The 17,447-nt window shown below is 48.5% G+C and overlaps 2 protein-coding genes across 3 annotated transcripts; both read left to right on the forward strand.

Annotated features, from left to right (window-relative positions):
• The first annotated feature begins 109 nt into the window (after nucleotides 1–109).
• On the forward strand, nucleotides 110–8,786 carry TNFRSF4 (TNF receptor superfamily member 4). 2 transcript variants are annotated; one of them, XM_074558879.1, is made up of 8 exons: nucleotides 110–1,005; nucleotides 1,608–1,730; nucleotides 2,183–2,284; nucleotides 2,663–2,729; nucleotides 3,205–3,476; nucleotides 4,381–4,506; nucleotides 7,681–7,767; nucleotides 8,673–8,786. In XM_074558879.1, the coding sequence occupies exons 1-7, from the start codon at nucleotides 858–860 to the stop codon at nucleotides 7,752–7,754; spliced, it is 912 nt and encodes a 303-aa protein (XP_074414980.1). In that variant the 5' UTR covers nucleotides 110–857; the 3' UTR covers nucleotides 7,755–7,767; nucleotides 8,673–8,786. The 2 variants fall into 2 exon arrangements, with proteins under 2 accessions (XP_074414980.1, XP_005496342.2); XM_005496285.4 differs by lacking the exons at nucleotides 7,681–7,767; nucleotides 8,673–8,786 and adding an exon at nucleotides 5,001–5,501.
• Nucleotides 8,787–10,370: 1,584 nt separating this feature from the next.
• Nucleotides 10,371–16,365, forward strand: TNFRSF18 (TNF receptor superfamily member 18). The gene is made up of 6 exons (XM_074558880.1): nucleotides 10,371–10,607; nucleotides 10,976–11,113; nucleotides 11,311–11,398; nucleotides 12,047–12,138; nucleotides 12,699–12,839; nucleotides 13,062–16,365. Exons 1-6 carry the CDS (start codon nucleotides 10,469–10,471, stop codon nucleotides 13,214–13,216), a joined length of 753 nt encoding a protein of 250 aa, XP_074414981.1. The 5' UTR covers nucleotides 10,371–10,468; the 3' UTR covers nucleotides 13,217–16,365.
• The last annotated feature ends 1,082 nt before the right edge of the window (nucleotides 16,366–17,447 follow it).

Below are 17,447 nucleotides of genomic sequence, written 5' to 3' on the forward strand. Positions count from 1 at the left end.
TTTCTCTCCATGCTTTGGAAATTCTGATGCTTTTAAGGTTTGTCGGGGTGGGGTGGGAAATAAGAGGAATAAATTCCATGGATAATCTCTGATAAAATGAGTTTAAACACAAAAATTCAGTAAAATCATAATTCATTTTACTGATGATTGTAATTTATCTATGAAGAGATATTGCCAACATCATCCTGATTTAATTTTGGGACAACATGAGTATGGACTCTGTAATTCCCAGTATTTCCTGGAGTCGGTGAAGGTAAAGCTGCAATTCCAGGCAGCTGGAACACCTAAAATTGAGATCCTGGATCCCATTCTAATAGGCTGGAAAATGAAATTCCTTAATTCCCAGTATTTTGTTGATTCAGTGATGCCAGGGAGCTCTCCTAGAACTTAACTGAGCTCCTGGCTCCAGCTGCAGCAGTCTGGAAAACGAAATTCCCGAATTCCCGCAATCTCCCTGCCTCAGCCAGGGCATTCCCACAGCGCTCCTCCGTCCCTGCTTTTCGAGCCGTTCCCATCGGGGTCGCCCTCCCTTGAGGGCTCCTTTTACCCTTTAAACCCTTCTCAAGCTCAGCATTTCCTTTTCCTGCCGAAAAACCCCAAACCGGGAGCGGGAAGGGGCGTGGAAGAAAGCAGGAATTTCCCTCAAATGTCCCCGCCCGGAGCCGTTCTCGCTCGCGAGGCTCTCACAGCGCCGTGAGGGGAACGGAGCCCTGAGGGGAACGGAGCCGTGAGGGAAGAGAAGCTGTGAGGGGAACAGAGGCGTGAAGGGAAAGGCGCCGTGAGGGGACAGCGCCGTGAGGGAGCAGCGCCGTGAGGGGACGGTGCTGGTGCCGTGAGGGAACAGCACCCTGAGGGAGATGGCGGGAATGGCGCTTCCAAGGATTCCCTGGAATTTTCCCGCTCTCTGCTGGCTCCTGACCCTGCCTATCTCCGGCTCCCTGGGCTTGGAATGTCAGGAGCACCAATACAGCTTCCATGACAAATGCTGCAGCGACTGCGCCCCAGGTGAGTGCCCGCTGCGGGGCCTGGGGTGGGAGAGCTGGGCTTTAGGGGAATATCAAATTTTTTCTTAGTGTAATACCTATTTTTTTAGTGTAATACTTTTTAGACTGATAAAAATAAGTTTTACACCCAAAAAATGAAAAAATCTTTGAGAGTGGTTTTTAACTTTTTTTTTGATGTTTTTTTGCTTCCTAAATGCCTCAGTCAGGAACATTTCCTAAACCTTTTTCCCTGGCTCTAGAAGGGATATTTGGGATCCACTGGCACAAAAATTGGAGGCATTTTGCCCAATTTCAGCCCACCCCATCCCTTCTCGGCTGCTCCATTAAATGTTGATTTTTTCCTCCTGGCCAAACTTCCAGGGCTTTTTGTCCTTAAAAAACAAGAACTGCCAAATTCTGGGCTCCATTTGATCCCAAAGGATGAAATTTAGGATTTTTCCCCTCAGGACCCCACTGAATCCCAATTTTTGGGGTGTTTTTAGGGGAGAGGATGTGGAGTCAGCCAACACGTGTGCTAGTGATACACTGTTTGTTCCCAAAGGATGAAATTCAGGATTTTTCCCCTCAGGATCCTATTGAATGTCAAATTTTGGGTGTTTTTAGGAGAGAGGATGCGGAGCCGCTGCACGGCCTCGGCCGACACCGTGTGCTCGCCGTGCCAGGATGGATATTTCAGCTCCCAGCACCACCACGGCTTCTGCAAAAGCTGCACCATCTGCAACGCCCGTGAGTGCTGGGATTTGGGGAGAAAATCCCATTTTAGGGGAAAAAAAAAATCCCTTTTTTGGGGGCAAAATCGGTTTTTTTTTATGGGGAAAAAAAGCGCCTTTTTTGGGGAAAAAAATCACAGGTTTGGGGCATTTTGGTGGGATAGGGGGAGAAAATCCCTTTTTTGGGGATACAATCCCATTTTGGGGGGAATAAATCTCTTTTTGGGTCCTTTTCTGGTTGTTTCCACCTCTGGCTATTTCCACCTGTTTCCACCAGTTGTGAGGGCCTACCTAAAAACCACTATCCTCAAACGAATGAGTCGTTGAACGATTCAGTTGTTAAATTAATTATTAATTACGAATTGTTAAATTGCTGAATTCTGCAGCTTCTAAACCCAAAACCCCAAACCCCTGAGGAGTTAATTGTTGCTGTTAATGAAGGAATTAATGAATTTCTGCCTTGGCCAGGGAAGGGCAGCGTGGAGGTGAAGCCGTGCGAGAAAACCTCGGACAGGGTCTGTGCGTGCCAGGCAGGATTCCAGCCTGCCGGGGGCGTTCCTGTGGGAAGGGGTGAGTTGGGGCCTGGAATTCCCTTGGGAACGGGTGATTGGGGTCTGGAAATCCCTTAAGAAGAGTTTGGATCTGGAATTCCTTTGGGAATGGTTGGGATTTGAGCCAGCCGGAATTCCCTTGGGAAGCAGGGAGTTGGGGTTTGGAATTCCCTTGGGAAGCAGTGAATCCAGGCATGTACCAGCTGGAATTCCCTTTGGAATTCTGGGATGTGCCAGCCTTCCCAAAATCCTGCTTCCCATGTGGCAATTACTAGCTGGAATTGTGAGATCCTCCCGGATAATATCCAGAATTAATAACCTTGGATAATTCAGAATTATCCAGTGGATAAAACTGGGAATGCTGCTCCTTCCCTGGATAATCCCTTTTTTCCCCCAGAGTGCTCCCGATGTCCTGAAGGGACTTTCTCCAGAGGAGGGAACGAGAACTGCCGGCCTTGGACCAAGTAGGAATCCTTTTTTGAGAGAAAAAATCTCTTTTTGGGGAAAAAAAAGTCCTTTTTGGGGGGGAAAAATATCCTTTTCTGGGGGAAAAATGTCTTTTGGGGTGCAAAGTGCCCAGAGCAGCTCTGGGGGTTTCATTTTTCTAAGAAAAGTCCAAATCCAGAGAAATAAATTGGAATAAACCTGGATCTACGTGCTCTGAATCCCATCCTTTGGGATTTTTAGGATCCTGAAGGGATTTTTGGGATTTTTTTAAAACCACTCAGATGGTTTTTTTTGAGAACACAAAATTCCTGTGCCAGAATCAGCTGGGAAAAAAATCCCAGATCATTTTTTATGATTTAATTATTCCTCCCATTCCTTTGGGATGTAGAGATAAAATCCTGAATTTTTAGGGATAAAACGCAGATGGGGATTGTGTGGATGGGATTCAGGAATGATTCCCTGTTGGCAAACCCTCTGGAATTTCTTTTGCAGCTGCAGCAGCTTTGGGAAGAGCACGCTCCGGGCTGGCACGGGCACGGAGGATGCCCAGTGCAGCAGCAGCAGCCCTGGCAGTGCCAGCAGCCCCGGCCCACAGCCCTCTCCCACGGAATTCCCGGAGCACAGGGACCCCTTGCCCACGGAACTCCCGGAAAACGGGGACCCCTTTCCCACGGGACGCCCCGAGAACAGCTCCAGGACATCCAGCCCCAGGGACATCCCCGCCGTTTGCCGGGATCCCGGCGCCCCCTCGGAGCCCGGATGGGGTAAGGACAGGCAGGGAATTCCCTGGAGCTGCTTCCCTGCGGAGGGAATTCCCAGTGTCTCTGAACCCTCCTCTGTATTTCACACAGCGTTCCAGGATCCCACATTTCCACCTGAGTCTGCTTTCCTGGGAAGGGAATTCCCAATTTTCTCTGAATTCTTTTCTGTATTTCACACAGCATTCCAGGATCCCACTTTTCCAGGTGCTCAATTTCCATGTAAAGCTGCTTTCCTGGGGAGGGAATTCCCAGTGTCTCTGAACCCTCCTCTGTATTTCACACAGCGTTCCAGGATCCCACATTTCCATCTGAGTCTGGTTTCCTGGGGAGGGAATTCCCAATTTTCTCTGAATTCTTTTCTGTATTTCACACAGCATTCCAGGATCCTACATTTCCATGTAAAGCTCCTTCCCTGGGGAGGGAATTCCCAATTTTCTCTGAATTCTTTTCTGTATTTCACACAACATTCCAGGATCCCACTTTTCCAGGTGCTCAATTTCCATGTAAAGCTGCTTTCCTGGGCAATGAAATCTCATTTTCTCAAAAGCCTTTTCTGTATTTCACACAGCTTCCCAGGATTCCCACAACATTCCAGGATCCCACATTTCCATCTGAGTCTGGTTTCCTGGGAAGGGAATTCCCAATTTTCTCTGAATTCTTTTCTGTATTTCACACAACATTCCAGGATCCCACATTTCCATCTGAGTCTGGTTTCCTGGGAAGGGAATTCCCAGTTTTCTCTGAATTCTTTTCTGTATTTCACACAACATTCCAGGATTCCACATTTCCCTGGCAGCTGGAGCTCTCCGTTCCCAGAGTTCTGGATTCTCCCTCTGGAATCTGGGAACTCCATCCTGAACCAGGCATCTTTGTGGTGTTTTAGGGAATTTTTCCATTCTCATTCCAGGCTCTTTATCCCTGCTGCTGCTGTGCCTGCTCCTGCTGATGGTGAGTGGAATTTCCATCCTGCTCCTGATCATCCAGGCAGCCCAGAAAAAAACCAGGAATGGGCCTGGGAGGAGCACCCAGCACAGTGAGTTCCCTTTCTTTGTGGGATAAAAAACCAGGACAAACATTAATCAGGGCCCCCTGTTACAGATTTGGGAATTAATAAAAGAATTCTTAATTAGGAATGCAGAGAATTCCAGAGGTTGTTCCAGGGTAGGATTAGGAGCTGATTAGGAGCTCATTATCCCAAATTTTCATTCCTTCTCCCTGATTTTCCCTTAATCCCAGAATTCCCTGGTTTTAGGCCAGGAATTCTCTTCCTGGCAGGATCCAGCAGCAACTTCCAAGGGTAAAATGGGAATTTTTTTTTTGCTTCCATGGAAATTGAAATGTCTTGAATTCTCCTGCAAACTTGGGAAGAGCTGAGCTCTAAAATTGGGATTAAGTGGCAAAATTGAGCTCTAAAATAGGGATTAAGTGGCCCAGGTGAGTTTTAAAATTGGGATTAAGTGGCAGAACTGAGCTCTAGGATCAGGATGAATCCCGTTCTCACCCCTGGAACCATTCCCTGTTTTCCAGAGGAGGGGAGCTGCAGGATTCCCATCCAGGAGGAGCAGATCGATTCCAACTCCAGCCTCATCAAAAACTGACACTGAAATTCCCGCCCTGGGCTGTTCCTGCTTCTCTGAGCCCCTGGAGCTGAAGGAGCCCTGGCACTCATTGGGGTTTGCTTAGTTTGGAGCTCCCTTGAGGCTGGTTTAACTCTTTGATTCACTCCAGATCTCCCTTTGGAACTTGGGAGAATTCCTGAGGGAATTTTGTGTGGATATTTTTTCTTTTGGGCAAATCCTTGAGCTCTGAAATCAGGATGGAGTCACACTCAATCCGCACTTCATGAAATGAATTTTCCCTCTCTAATTGCTTCTCCACAAATTTCGAAAGGAAATTTTTTGGGAGAAAATCCCAAACTCTGGAATGTCTGGGAGGAGCCCAAAGTGTCCTTTTGCTGAATGTGAAATGTTTCTGTTGAAATTCCAGAAAAATGGAATTTTTTATCATTCAGGAGTGATTTTCCCTCCAACTATCAGCAGGAAAAAAAAAAAAAAAAAGACAAATAGTCTCATTCCTGAGGGGAAAAAAACTCCTCAAAAATGTGAATTTTAAACCTATATCCCAAAGTATCCCAAAACATCCAGCAGGGAATGGATGCAGGGATCCCAGAGGTGTTTAAATCCATGGATTTGGAAGATTTGGGATATTTTATATGTTATACATATCCAAAGGGGTTTATACCATGTATAGGAAGGTTTGTATCGTGTACAAACGGGCATTTTGGGGAATAAAACTCTGGAAAAACAAATCCTGGTGTGTGTTTGGGGAAAATGGGACAGCCTGGGGAGGGCTGGGCTGGGATGGATGAGCTGAACTTTGTCATTTGAAAACCCACCTGGAAAAACATCAAATAATCACATTCCTGAGGGAGAAAAATCCCCTTTTTCCCTGGATAATTATCACATTTATAAGGAGAAAAAAATCCAATTTTTCCTTGGAAAAGAATGACAAATAATCTCATTCATGAGTAGAAAAAAATCCCATTTTTTCTGGGATAATTGTATTCCTAAGGGGAAAAAATCTCATTTTTCCCTGGATATTTTACCCTTCAGCTTCCAAATAAATCTCCCATATTTCTCCAGTTTTGTATAAAAACTGAACCAAACCTAACAACATTTTAACCACCCTGAAAAAAATCAAATTCCATTTTCCCCTTCTTGCCAAACCTTCCCACACACAAATTAAACATTTCCCTTCATTTTCCAAGAAGGAATTAATTCCTAATTAATTTTTAATTACCTAGCAGCAATATTTTTTTAAAATCCTCCTTTAGATCATAATTTTTTTTTTATCTTCACTTCCTGCTTTGTGGTTTTGCCTTTTTTGGGTCTTCCTGGTGACGATTTTCCGTTGCCGTTATCTCCAGATTTTTTTATCTCCTCAATTTTGACTCAGTTTTGACTCAATTCTGACTCAATTTTGCCACCAGAGGTGGAAAAAAATCCTCACAGGTGATGCTTGGGGGCCGGACTTGGGATTTTTCCAGGTTTGTATTCCTGAGGGGGAAAAAGCCCATTTTGCCCTGGATAATAATTGTATTTCTGAGGGGAAAAAAATCCCAGTTTTCCTTGAATAACAGCTGTATTCCAGAGGGGAAAATAATCCCATTTTTCCCTGGAAAATACCTGCATTCCTGAGGGAAAAAACCCCATTTTCCCCTGGATAATAATTGTATTTATGAGGGGAAACAATTTCCATTTTTCCTTGAATAATAATCACAATCCTGAGGGGAAAAAAGTCCCATTTTCCCTGGATAATAATCAGATTCTGAGGGGGAAAAAAAATCCCATTTTTCCTTGGATAATAATTGCATCCTTGAGGGGAAAAAATCCCGCTTTTCCTTGGATAATAATCACATTCTGAGGGGAAAAAAAAATCTCATTTTTCCTTGGATAATAATCACAATCCTGAGGAGGAAAAATCCCATATTTCCCTGGATAATAATTGTATTTCTGGGGGATTACATTCCCATTTTTCCTTGGATAAAAATTACATTCTTGAGGAGAAAAAACCCCATTTTTCCCTGGATAATAATTGCATTTCTGGGGGATTACATTCCCATTTTTCCTTGGATAAAAATCACATTCCTGAGGAGAAAAAATCCCATTTTTCCCTGGATAATAATTGTATTTCTGGGGGATTACATTCCCATTTTTCCTTGGATAAAAATTACATTCTTGAGGAGAAAAAACCCCATTTTTCCCTGGATAATAATTGCATTTCTGGGGGATTACATTCCCATTTTTCCTTGGATAAAAATCACATTCCTGAGGAGAAAAAATCCCATTTTTCCCTGGAAAAGAATCACATTCTTGAGGAGAAAAAAAATCCCATTTTCCCCCGGATAAATAAATAAATAAATAAATAAATAAGTGAGTAACGCCCTGTTTGGGCCAGGCCTGCGGGTTTTAATGCCCGCCTAGGGGACGCTGACTCCCCCTCAGGGCCCAGGGGAATTTGCCCTCCAAAATCTGGGAACCTCCGCGGATTTCCCACAATGTGGGAACGGAAATTCCACCGTGAGGGCTGAAATTCATTCATGTCAGAATTGCTGGGCTGGAGCTGGGCCTGGCAGCTCTGAAATTCTCCTGTGAGAGATTTTCTCACGGCAAGGACGAGCTCGGGGTTTCTCTTCTCCCCTAACCAGCAAAAAAATCAGCAGAAAATGAGCGTCAGGAAACCAAAGCCGCGGCTGACACCGGCCTGGTGCTGCTGACGTGAGGCCCCAGCGCAGGTTTCCTTTTTTTGGGGTGGTTGTTCCTTTTCTTGGGGTGGTTTCCTTTATTTTGGGGTGGTTTCCTTTATTTTGGGGTGATTTCCTTTGTTTTGGGGTGGTTTCCTTTTGTTTTCTCCCGAGTCTCATCATTTGGGTGGCTCAGCAAAGGGGAGGCTCCAGGAAGAGGGGAAGTGGGGGTGATGTGGGCACAGGAGGATTCCCAGGAATTCCTGGGGTTGGAAAAGCTCTGTAGGGTCAGAGGGATCCTCACCCTGAGTGCCTGAACCCAGAAATTCCCTGGAAACCTCCGGGGATGGGAATTCCACCCTTTTCCATGAGGAAATCCCAGTCCCTGGCACAATTTGAGGTCATTTCCCCTCATCCTATCCCAAAACCAGACCCCCTTCTGGCTCCAACCCCAAATTCCTCAGAAATCCCTTGAGGAATGTCCATGAGGGTATTCCCAAGTTCTCATGGACAGAGCTCCAGGAATCCTTGGGTTTTCCCCAAATCCCATCCTTGGGGGTTTGGGACCCCCAGGGTGTGGAAAAGGGATTAAATCCAGGACATTTGTCCCTCTTTTCCATCCCAGTTTGGAATTTAGGGTTGGAATTTGCCCTGATCCTCAGAGAGGGGATTTTTTTTTTCCCAGGGGAAGGCAGGGCTGTGATCAGTGGGGTTTTGGGGAAGGGTTTTTAGGGGTTTTGATGGATTTGGGGTGAGGATTTCACTCCAGCTTTCTGGGAATGTCAGATTTTGTAGGATTTTCCCTGTGGAGTCCCCAAACTTGCAGCCCAAAGAGGGGGGACGTTCCCATGGAGTGTGTTGAGTTTTTGGGAAGGATTGGGGCTTTTGATGGATTTGGCGTGAGGATTTCTGGGAATGTCACTGTATCTACTGTATCTTTCTGTCCGATTTTTTAGGATTTTCCCTGTGGAGACCCCAAATTTGCAGCCCAAAGGGAGGAACCTTTCTGTGGGAAGGATTTATCTGGGAGGGAAGCGAGCTGTGCTGTGTCGTGCTGTGCCGTGCCGTGCTGTGCTGTGCTGTGCTGTGCTGTGCTGTGCTGTGCATGCTGTGCTGTGCTGTGCTGTGCCGTGCTGTGCAGTGCCGTGCTGTGCTGTGCTGTGCTGTGCATGCTGTGCTGTGCTGTGTCGTGCTGTGCCGTGCCGTGCTGTGCCGTGCTGTGCCCCTGTGTGGGGCCCGGGCAGGGCGAGGACGGAGGGGAAATGTCAGCAGCCAGAGGCGGAGCTGCCGAGAAAACCCCGCAGGCGAGCAGGGAGATGATGGGGCCGATAAATCCGATCATCAATCCGATAAATCCGATAAATCCGAAAGGTCAGCGCTGCCTCCGAGCTCCGGGAGCGGCTCTGCCTCGGATGTGAGCGGAAAGTTCCGTCACCTGACGGGGCCAGGTGCCTCAAAGGGCAAAACCAGACAAAGAGCAGAGAAAAAATCCCCAGGGGGTTTAAAAAAAAGAGAAATAAAGAATTAAATTGGTGGGTTTGGTGTGAGAAACGGCAGCTGGGAGGGGAAGGGGTGGGGTGGGTTTAGGGAATGGCAGGGATGGGAAAGAGGGAAAGGTTGGGATGGGTTTTACATAAGTTGGGATGCATTTTATGGATGGATGGATGGATGGATGGATGGATGGATGAATGGATGGATGGATGGATGATGGATGGATGATGGATGGATGGATGGATGATGGATGGATGGATGAAGGGATGGATGGATGGATGGATGGATGGATGAAGGGATGGATGGATGGATGGATGATGGATGGATGGACAGATGGATGATGGATGGATGGATGATGGATGGATGATGGATGGATAGATGGATGATGGATGGATGGATGATGGATGGATGGACAGATGGATGATGGATGGATGATGGATGGATGATGGATGGATGGATGATGGATGGATGATGGATGGATGGATGGATAGATGGATGATGGATGGATGGATGGATGGATGGATGGATGGATGGATGGATGATGGATGGATGGATGGATGGATGGATGGATGATGGATGGATGGATGGATGGATGGATGGATGGATGGATGATGGATGGATGGATGATGGATGAAGGGATGGATGGATGGATGGAATTCCCAGAGCATTTCCAGCTGCCCCATCCCTGCAGTGCCCCGGGCCAGCAGGAGCTCTCTGCCACCTCCCTCCCAGCCCACCCCTTCCCAACCCCACAATGTCACCCCCTTTAACCCTCCATGATCCCAGACCCCATTTTTCTTTGGGGCCACCCCTTTCCCTGCCCCCACCTCTGTCTGAACCCAAACTTTCATCCCGCCCCCCAAAAACAACACAGGAAGAGCTCGGCCACAAAAACCCCAGCGCCTCCTCCGCAGGGTGACAGGGACCGGGTGGCTCTGCTGGGCTGGCACTGCTGGGCTGGCATTGCTGGGGTGGCACTGCTGGGCTGGCACTGCTGGGTGGCTCTGCTGGGTGGCTCTGCTGGGTGGCACTACTGGGCTGGCACTGCTGGGTGGCTCTGCTGGGCTGGCACTGGGCAGGGCTGGCACTGCTGGGTGGCACTGCTGGGCTGGCACTGCTGGGCTGGCACTGCTGGGCGGCACTGCTGGGTGGCACTGCTGGGCTGGCACTGCTGGGCTGGCACTGCTGGGTGGCTCTGCTGGGCTGGCACTGGGCAGGGCTGGCACTGCCGGTGGCACTGCTGAGGTGGCACTGCCAGGACATGGCCAGGGCCCTGCTGTGGCTGCTGCTGGCCGGGCACTGGGCAGGGCTGGGCCGGGCCGGGCAGTGCCAGGACGGGGAGCTCAGGGTGGGCTGGGGAGGTGACACCAAGTGCTGCCCCAATTGCACCTGGGAGGCAGGTGAGAGGGGACTGGGGGGGAATGGGGGAATTGTGTGTAAATGGGGGGTAAATTTTGTGTAAATGGGGGTAAATTGTGTGTAAATCAGGGGTAAATGTGGGTAATTGTGTGTAATGTGTGTAAATTGTGGGTAAGTGGGGGTAAATTGTGTGTAATTGTATGTAATGTGTGCAAAATGTGTGTCAAAGGGTGTGCGTTGTGTGTAAATGCCGGTAAATGTGTGTAATTGTGTCTGAGGACCTTTGCTCCCAACCCTTCCCTGTGTCGGGAAGCGCCACCTCCCACTCTCCCTTTTCCTGTGGGAATGAGAATTCCTTTGGAACGGGAATTTGCTGGGACCAGCGGCGTTAACCCCTTCCCTGCTGCAGGAAACACCAAGCCCTGCGAGAAGGCGAAGCCAGACCTGGACTGCCAATGTCCCCCGGGGTACGGCTGCTCTGGGAACCCCTGCCAGTACTGCAGGAAACTGCCCCAGTGCCCGGCGGGCTGGGAGCTCAGCAGGATCGGTAACGGGATGGGAATGGGCAGGGAATGGGGCAGGGAATGGGGATGGGACAGGAATGGGGCAGGGAATGGGGATGGGAATGGGGATGGGACAGGATTGGGGATGGGAATGGGGATGGGATCAGGAGCAGCCCTGGCTGTGCTCCACCGGCTGTCCCACATCTGGGATCTCAGCCATTCCCATCCCTTTGCCCTGCAGGATCTCAGAATTCGCTCTTTGTGTGCAAACCCTGTGAGAACGGCACCTTCTCCAGCACCAGGAACAGCTGGTGCCGCAACTGGACCGAGTATGGAGCTGCCAATAATCACTAATCACTAATCAATAACTACTGCTAGGAATGTGTTTTCCTTCTTTGAAAATATTATTATTATTATTAATAATAATACTAATAATACTAATACTAATACTACTAATAATAATAATAATAGTAATAATAGTAATAATAATAAGAAGAATGAGAATGGGCTGAGTATGGGTTTATTGATATTCCCCGTATTTGGGAAAAATAATAGACTGGGTTTTTTTTTTTCCCTCTTTGATATTAGGGAATAAAAATAAGAAGAATATAATAATAATAGTAATAATAGTAATAGTTATAATAATATCAATTCATATTGAAATATAAATGAAGGTATTCAATGCTGCCATTAGAAAAGCAAATTGAATCCAAGATGGTGATCATGCGATTATTAGTGAATTTTTTAATTAAGCAAGACCTGGCATTTCTCTTAGTCTCAAGGCGGAGCTTAAGCCAAACTCCCAGTTTAAAGCCAAGAGAATGATTCCCAACAGGGAAATCCACGGAAAAACAAACGGGCACCGAGCCCAGGCGGGGCCGAGCGCGGGGAGGAGCTGCGGGAGGGGGAGGGGGGGGAGGCGCTGGGGAATTTGCGGACCCCGAGCTCCGTCCGAGCTCCGTCCGTCCCCTCCGCAGCTGCGGGAGCCGAGGGCTCGGCACGCGCCGCCCGGGGAACGCCACGCACGACGCGGAGTGCGGAGCGCCCGCCCCCGCCCCGGAGCACAAAGGTACCAAAGGCCCCGGGCTGCTGCCCCCGCGCTGCTGCCCCGGCGGGTGAACAGCTGGGAAACAACTGGGGAACAACTGGGGAACAACTGGGGAACAGCTGGGGAACAACTGGGGAACTGGGAAACTGCTGCTGCTGCTGCTGCTGCTGCGCCTTCTCCTTTGTCTGCTCCTTCTTCCTCTTCCCTTTCCCTTCCTTTCCTGTTTCCTCTTCCCTTTTCTTGCCCTCTCCTCTTTCCCTTCCATCTTCCCTTTCCTCTTCCTCCTCCCATTTCCTCTTTCCTCTCCTTTCCTTTTCCGCCTTTTCCTCCTCCTCCTTCTCCTTTCTCCTTTTTAAATTTCCTTCCCTGCCCCCTTGCTTTTCCTTCTCCCTTTCCCCCTTCCCCCTATATTTCCATCCCATCCCATCCCATCCCATCCCACAACTCCCTCAGCTCAGATCCTCTCCCACCTCCCCTTTCCCACAAAACCCCAAATCCATCCCCAAACTCCCTCGGAAGATCTCCCTTCCCAGAACAAACCCCAGCCCCATTAATTGTTAATTAAGTGCCGTTAATTGCAGCCCCGGTTGCGCCGGAGTTCCCCTCCAGCACCATCCTGGCCATCCTGGTGGCCGTGGCCGTGTTCGTGCTGGTCCTGCTCACGTTCCTGCTGCACTTCTGCATCTGGAGCCTCCACAGGAGCCCCAAACTCCTGCTCGGCGGTGAGGGAATGGGGGAAAAAACTGGGAATGGATGGGGAGAAATCTGGGATTGGATGGGATAAAATGTGGATGGGATAAAAGGATGGAATCAGTGGGACAAATCCGGATTTCCTCTGGGATTTGGGGCAGGTTCCCGGGGGGTTCCTGGTGTTCCTGCTGGGTTTCCAGCTGAGCTTTCCCGCTGAGTTTTCCCGAGCTGAGTTTGACTTTTCCCGTTCCCAGCCGCAGATTCGGGCCCGCCGTTCCCTCGGCTGCCCCCGCGGCCGGCGCAGGGGGAGGAAAGCTCCAGCATCCAGTTCCCGGAGGAGGAGCACGGCGACAAGAGCGAGGAGAAGCTCTCGGTGCTGTCCCTCAAGGTGTACAGCGAGCTCCGATAGGGGACGCGATACGGGAGGGAGCGATCCCGGGAATGCGGGGCTGGGATTCCCAAACCCACCCGGCAGCGCCGCGCTGGGACCGAGGAGCTTCTCCCCAGGAAACGGAGCGGGCTCGGGGAGAGCTTGGGGTTGGTTTTGTCTAAAAAAGCGGGATTTCGGGATAAATCCTGCTGGGGCTGGTTCCGGAGGACAGGAGCAGGGACATCCTGATCTTCAGGAGTGGGAATGGCGGCCACATCATCTCCTGCTTTTCCCACATCATCTCCTGCTTTTCCACATCATCTCCTGCTTTTCCCACATCATCTCCTGCTTTTCCCACATCATCTCCCGCTTTTCCCACATCTCATTTCCTGCTTTTCCCACATCATCTCCTGCTTTTCCCACATCATCTCCTGCTTTTCCCACATCATCTCCTGCTTTTCCCACATCTCATTTCCTGCTTTTCCCACATCATCTCCTGCTTTCCCTCAGTTTTCCAGCCCTGCCCCACTGGGTCATTCCCAACCCCATTCCAGCCTCTCCCGACCCCATTCCTGCTCCCACCCCAAAGATTCCCTTGGGAAGCTCCTCCTGTGCCACCAGGGATTTTCCTGGAAAATTTCCAAGGAAAATCAGGAAAAAAGGGGAGCGAAGCTCATCCAGGGACTGGTCAGAGCTCTGGAAAAATGGAGGGAATGGGAAAAAATCCTGGCAAATGCTCTCAGGTGGGATTCGGGGATTTCTGATCCCTGTGGAGCCCTTCCCACTTGGGACATTCCAAGGTTTTTGATGTAATTCCAGCAGGTTTGGGAAGTTTTTGGGCTGGCCCCCTGTGGAGGCGCCAGTGCCAAAGCGCCAACATCTGTATTGATAATTATGGATAATTAAGGATAATCCAGGACAAGTTTCTCATGGAAATTCCCGGGATTTCAGAGGAATTGCTCATGGATTTAAACCTCTGCTGGAGGATCCCTGGATTGTGGGCTGGGAGCCCTGGGAATGTTCCCCTGGAGCAGGACTGGGGTGAGGGACGGAGGGACAGACACTGGGAAGGGAAAAGGGCAGGGCGGGATCAGAAATTTGGGAAAATCCCTCCCCGGAACATTCCAGAGGCTCCCAGGGAATTCCAGCGGCTTTCCCTGGGTTTGGGGTCGGGGTCGCAGCTGGGAATTCCTGCAGGAACAGAGACCCCAAAAGCTGCTCTGGGAAGTTTCTGATTCCCTGGAAAAAACTGGGAAATTCCAAAGAAAAATTCATTTGAACCAAGCTTTTTGCTTTTGGGGTTTTTATTTGGTTTGGGTTTCCAGCCTCATTCCCAACATGATCCTGAGGAATCCCAGCCTCCTTCTCCCCTTTGGAATTTATCCCAAACCTGGAGAGAACAGAACCATCCTTGGGCTCACAGGAAAACATCTCAGGAAAGGAAAAAAAGGGGAAAAAAAAATCCCATTTTTGGGCAATCAAAATTCCTCCTCCAGGAGCAGAGATCAGGGAATGGGAACAAGATCCCAAAAAAAGCCCCGGAATTCCATCCAAAGCCGGATTTACTTCCCCTTCTCCCAACCCTCGGCAGCAGAGGGAGCTCTGGAGGGGCTGGAAAGGAAATTCCAGAGGGAATCCAAGGCTGACCAACATTCCCTGGATAAATCCCTGGAGAATTCCCTGGAGAATTCCCAGAGTTTTGCCCCAGCTCAAAGGCAGCGCTGCTTTTATGGAAATCCGGGAATTGTTTCCATTTTATCACCCAAAGCCCCTGGAACAACCCAGACCTGTTCCTGCAATCCATGAAAATGAAATTTTGCAAGGAATTTTTCTGCTCAAGGGAATTTTCCCACATTTCCACCAGGACAAAAGTGCCTAAAATGCCTCAAATTAATATGAAAATTCATCAATTCTTCTAATAAAAGGATTTTGTGTGGCTTTTCTCCACATTTTTGCAGTGAAAAACGGACAAAAATTCCGCCAATGAATTCCAGCTGTGAAATTCCAGGAATCCTCCCTCTCAAGGGAATTCTTCCTGGGATTTCTGCCCTGCTGAAAGCACCGAAAATGTCTACAATGAATATTTAAAAAATCATTAATTCTGCTGACAAAAATGAATTTTTGGGGGCTTTTCTCCACGTTTCTGCCGCGGAAGCAGTGCCCAAACGGCAGAAATGGATCCCGGCTGTGAGATCCCGCGCGACTGACGGCGTTACCAGGCAGTATTAGACAGAGGCAGCCAGGTCTAAGCGTGCCTGGTAAGACACCAATCTGCAGGATGGTCCAGGAAACCCCGGCTCTGCCAGGGCTGCAAAACCACCCCGGGAAAGGCTCAGAACCCCCAGGGAATCCTGAACTGCTTGGAGGCAGGAGAGCGATGGAAATCCTGATTTTCTGCGGGGCTGGGGAGGAACTGGAGGTGCTTTAAAGGACTTTCCGTGGGTGGAATCCTCCAGAGCGGCTCCCACAAAATCTGGGATGTCCCCCATCCGTAAATTCCCCTTGCTGAGGCAGAGGATTTAGGATTCAGCTCCTGAACCACCCCTAGAAGCTCCCAACCACCCCAAAATTCTCCTAAACTGCCCCAAAAAGCTCCTGAGCCCCAAAACCCAGCGCTGGTGGTGAGGGGGATTTGAGGAAAGGGGAACTCAGCAGGAAAAGGGAGGAGATGGCAGGAACAGGGAATTTTCCAGGAAAAAGGGAATTTTCCAGGAAAAAGGGAATTTTCCAGGGTTTTTCCTGGTTTTTCCCCACCAGGGCAGAGGGATTTTCCTGAATCCCTTTGGATTTCCCACCGGAATGTTCTCCGGTGTTTTTTGGGATTTCTGTCCCAGTTCCAGGCTTAGGAGGGGGATGGGCCCCATCCCAGATTTATGGGCTCGTTAAAATCCAATTCCCACAATTCCTGCCCCATTTCCTGCGGGCCTCCCGCAGCAGTTACTCATTAACACCAACCCTTAATTAACCACCCCCTGCTTCCTCCTCTGCTGCTTTTCCTGGGAATTCCAACCTCCAAGGACAAACCTGGATTTAGGGCAGCTCCTCCCGAGCTCTCCACTGTTGCAATCATTTTATTGGAATTATCATTTTAATTTTGAATAGAATTTTAAAATTTATTGGAATTAGAATTTTAATTTTTGTATAATAGAATTTAAAATTTATTGGAATTAAAATTTTAATTTTTGAATAGAATTTAAAATTTATTGGAATTAAAATTTTAATTTTGAAAATAATTTAAAATGTATTGGAATGATCATTTTAATTTTGAATATCTTTAACGATAAACCCTGGATTTGGGATAGCAGCACCTCCACCATTTTTCGGCGAATATTTTGATTAAATTCCCGTTTTCCCTGGCTGAGCCCTCCCCATTCTCCCCAGATCCATCCTTACCCTGTGGAAAAGTTCCTGGCTGGGATTTGGGGCCTGCAGTGTTTGGATCTCCCTTTAAACATCGTTACCAGACAGTGTTAGAGCTGAGGCAGAAAATCCAGCACTGTCTAGTAAGATGCCCACAGAGGACCAGCGAGTCCGGCAGCAGCTCCGGCTTCTTCAGGGCTCAGAATTCCAGGAAAAACCAAGGAATGGCTTCACTTCCTCGGGAATCGGCCGTGGGGAAGGAGGGGTGGAAACCGCGGCGGTTTGGGGGAAAAAAGAGCTGGAAAAGGGATTGAGTTCAGGTTTAAAGTGGAAATAGGGGGGGAAGACTGGTTTAAGGCAGGACAAACAGAAATGTGAGGTCAAACCTGATTTAAGAGAGATGAAAAACAGAAACAGGAGGTTAAGCCTGGTTTAAGAGAGCTAAAAGAGAAAATGAGGTTAAATCTGACTTAATACAGGTCAGATTTTTGTAGTACAGGTCTAAAAGAGAAAGAGGAGGTTGAGCCTGGTTTAATCAGATCTAAAAGAATCTTTTTACAGTTCTAAAAGAAAAATATGAGGTTAAGTCTAGTTTAATACAAGTGTGAAATGGAAAAAAGGGGTCGAGAGAGATCTAAATGAGAAAAAGGAGGTTAAACTTCACTTAATAAAAATCTAAAAGAGGAAGATGAGATTAAATTTAACACAGCCCTAAAAGAGAAAGATGAAATTGAGCCTGCTTTAACACAGCTCCAAAACCATGGAGTTCAGCCTGATTCAGTACATGAGGCCAAGCCTGATTTAACACAGAAAGGAGGAACAGGAGGTTAAGCCTGACTTCACACACAAGAACAAGGCAATGCCCAGGTTCCATTGCAGCCACAGCTCCCTGGGGAACATTTCTGGCACA

Source organism: Zonotrichia albicollis, chromosome 25 (assembly GCF_047830755.1).
Source record: "Zonotrichia albicollis isolate bZonAlb1 chromosome 25, bZonAlb1.hap1, whole genome shotgun sequence".
NCBI lineage: Eukaryota > Metazoa > Chordata > Aves > Passeriformes > Passerellidae > Zonotrichia > Zonotrichia albicollis.

Coding starts and splice junctions, on each gene's coding strand:
- TNFRSF4 (XM_074558879.1), top strand. CDS start 858: ATGGCGGGAATGGCGCTTCCAAGGATTCCCTGGAATTTTCCCGCTCTC. Junction 1,731..2,182: donor CTGCACCATCTGCAACGCCC/GTGAGTGCTGGG, acceptor TGCCTTGGCCAG/GGAAGGGCAGCGTGGAGGTG. Junction 2,730..3,204: donor AACTGCCGGCCTTGGACCAA/GTAGGAATCCTT, acceptor TTTCTTTTGCAG/CTGCAGCAGCTTTGGGAAGA.
- TNFRSF18 (XM_074558880.1), top strand. CDS start 10,469: ATGGCCAGGGCCCTGCTGTGGCTGCTGCTGGCCGGGCACTGGGCAGGG. Junction 11,114..11,310: donor CTGGGAGCTCAGCAGGATCG/GTAACGGGATGG, acceptor TTTGCCCTGCAG/GATCTCAGAATTCGCTCTTT. Junction 12,139..12,698: donor CCCCGCCCCGGAGCACAAAG/GTACCAAAGGCC, acceptor CGTTAATTGCAG/CCCCGGTTGCGCCGGAGTTC.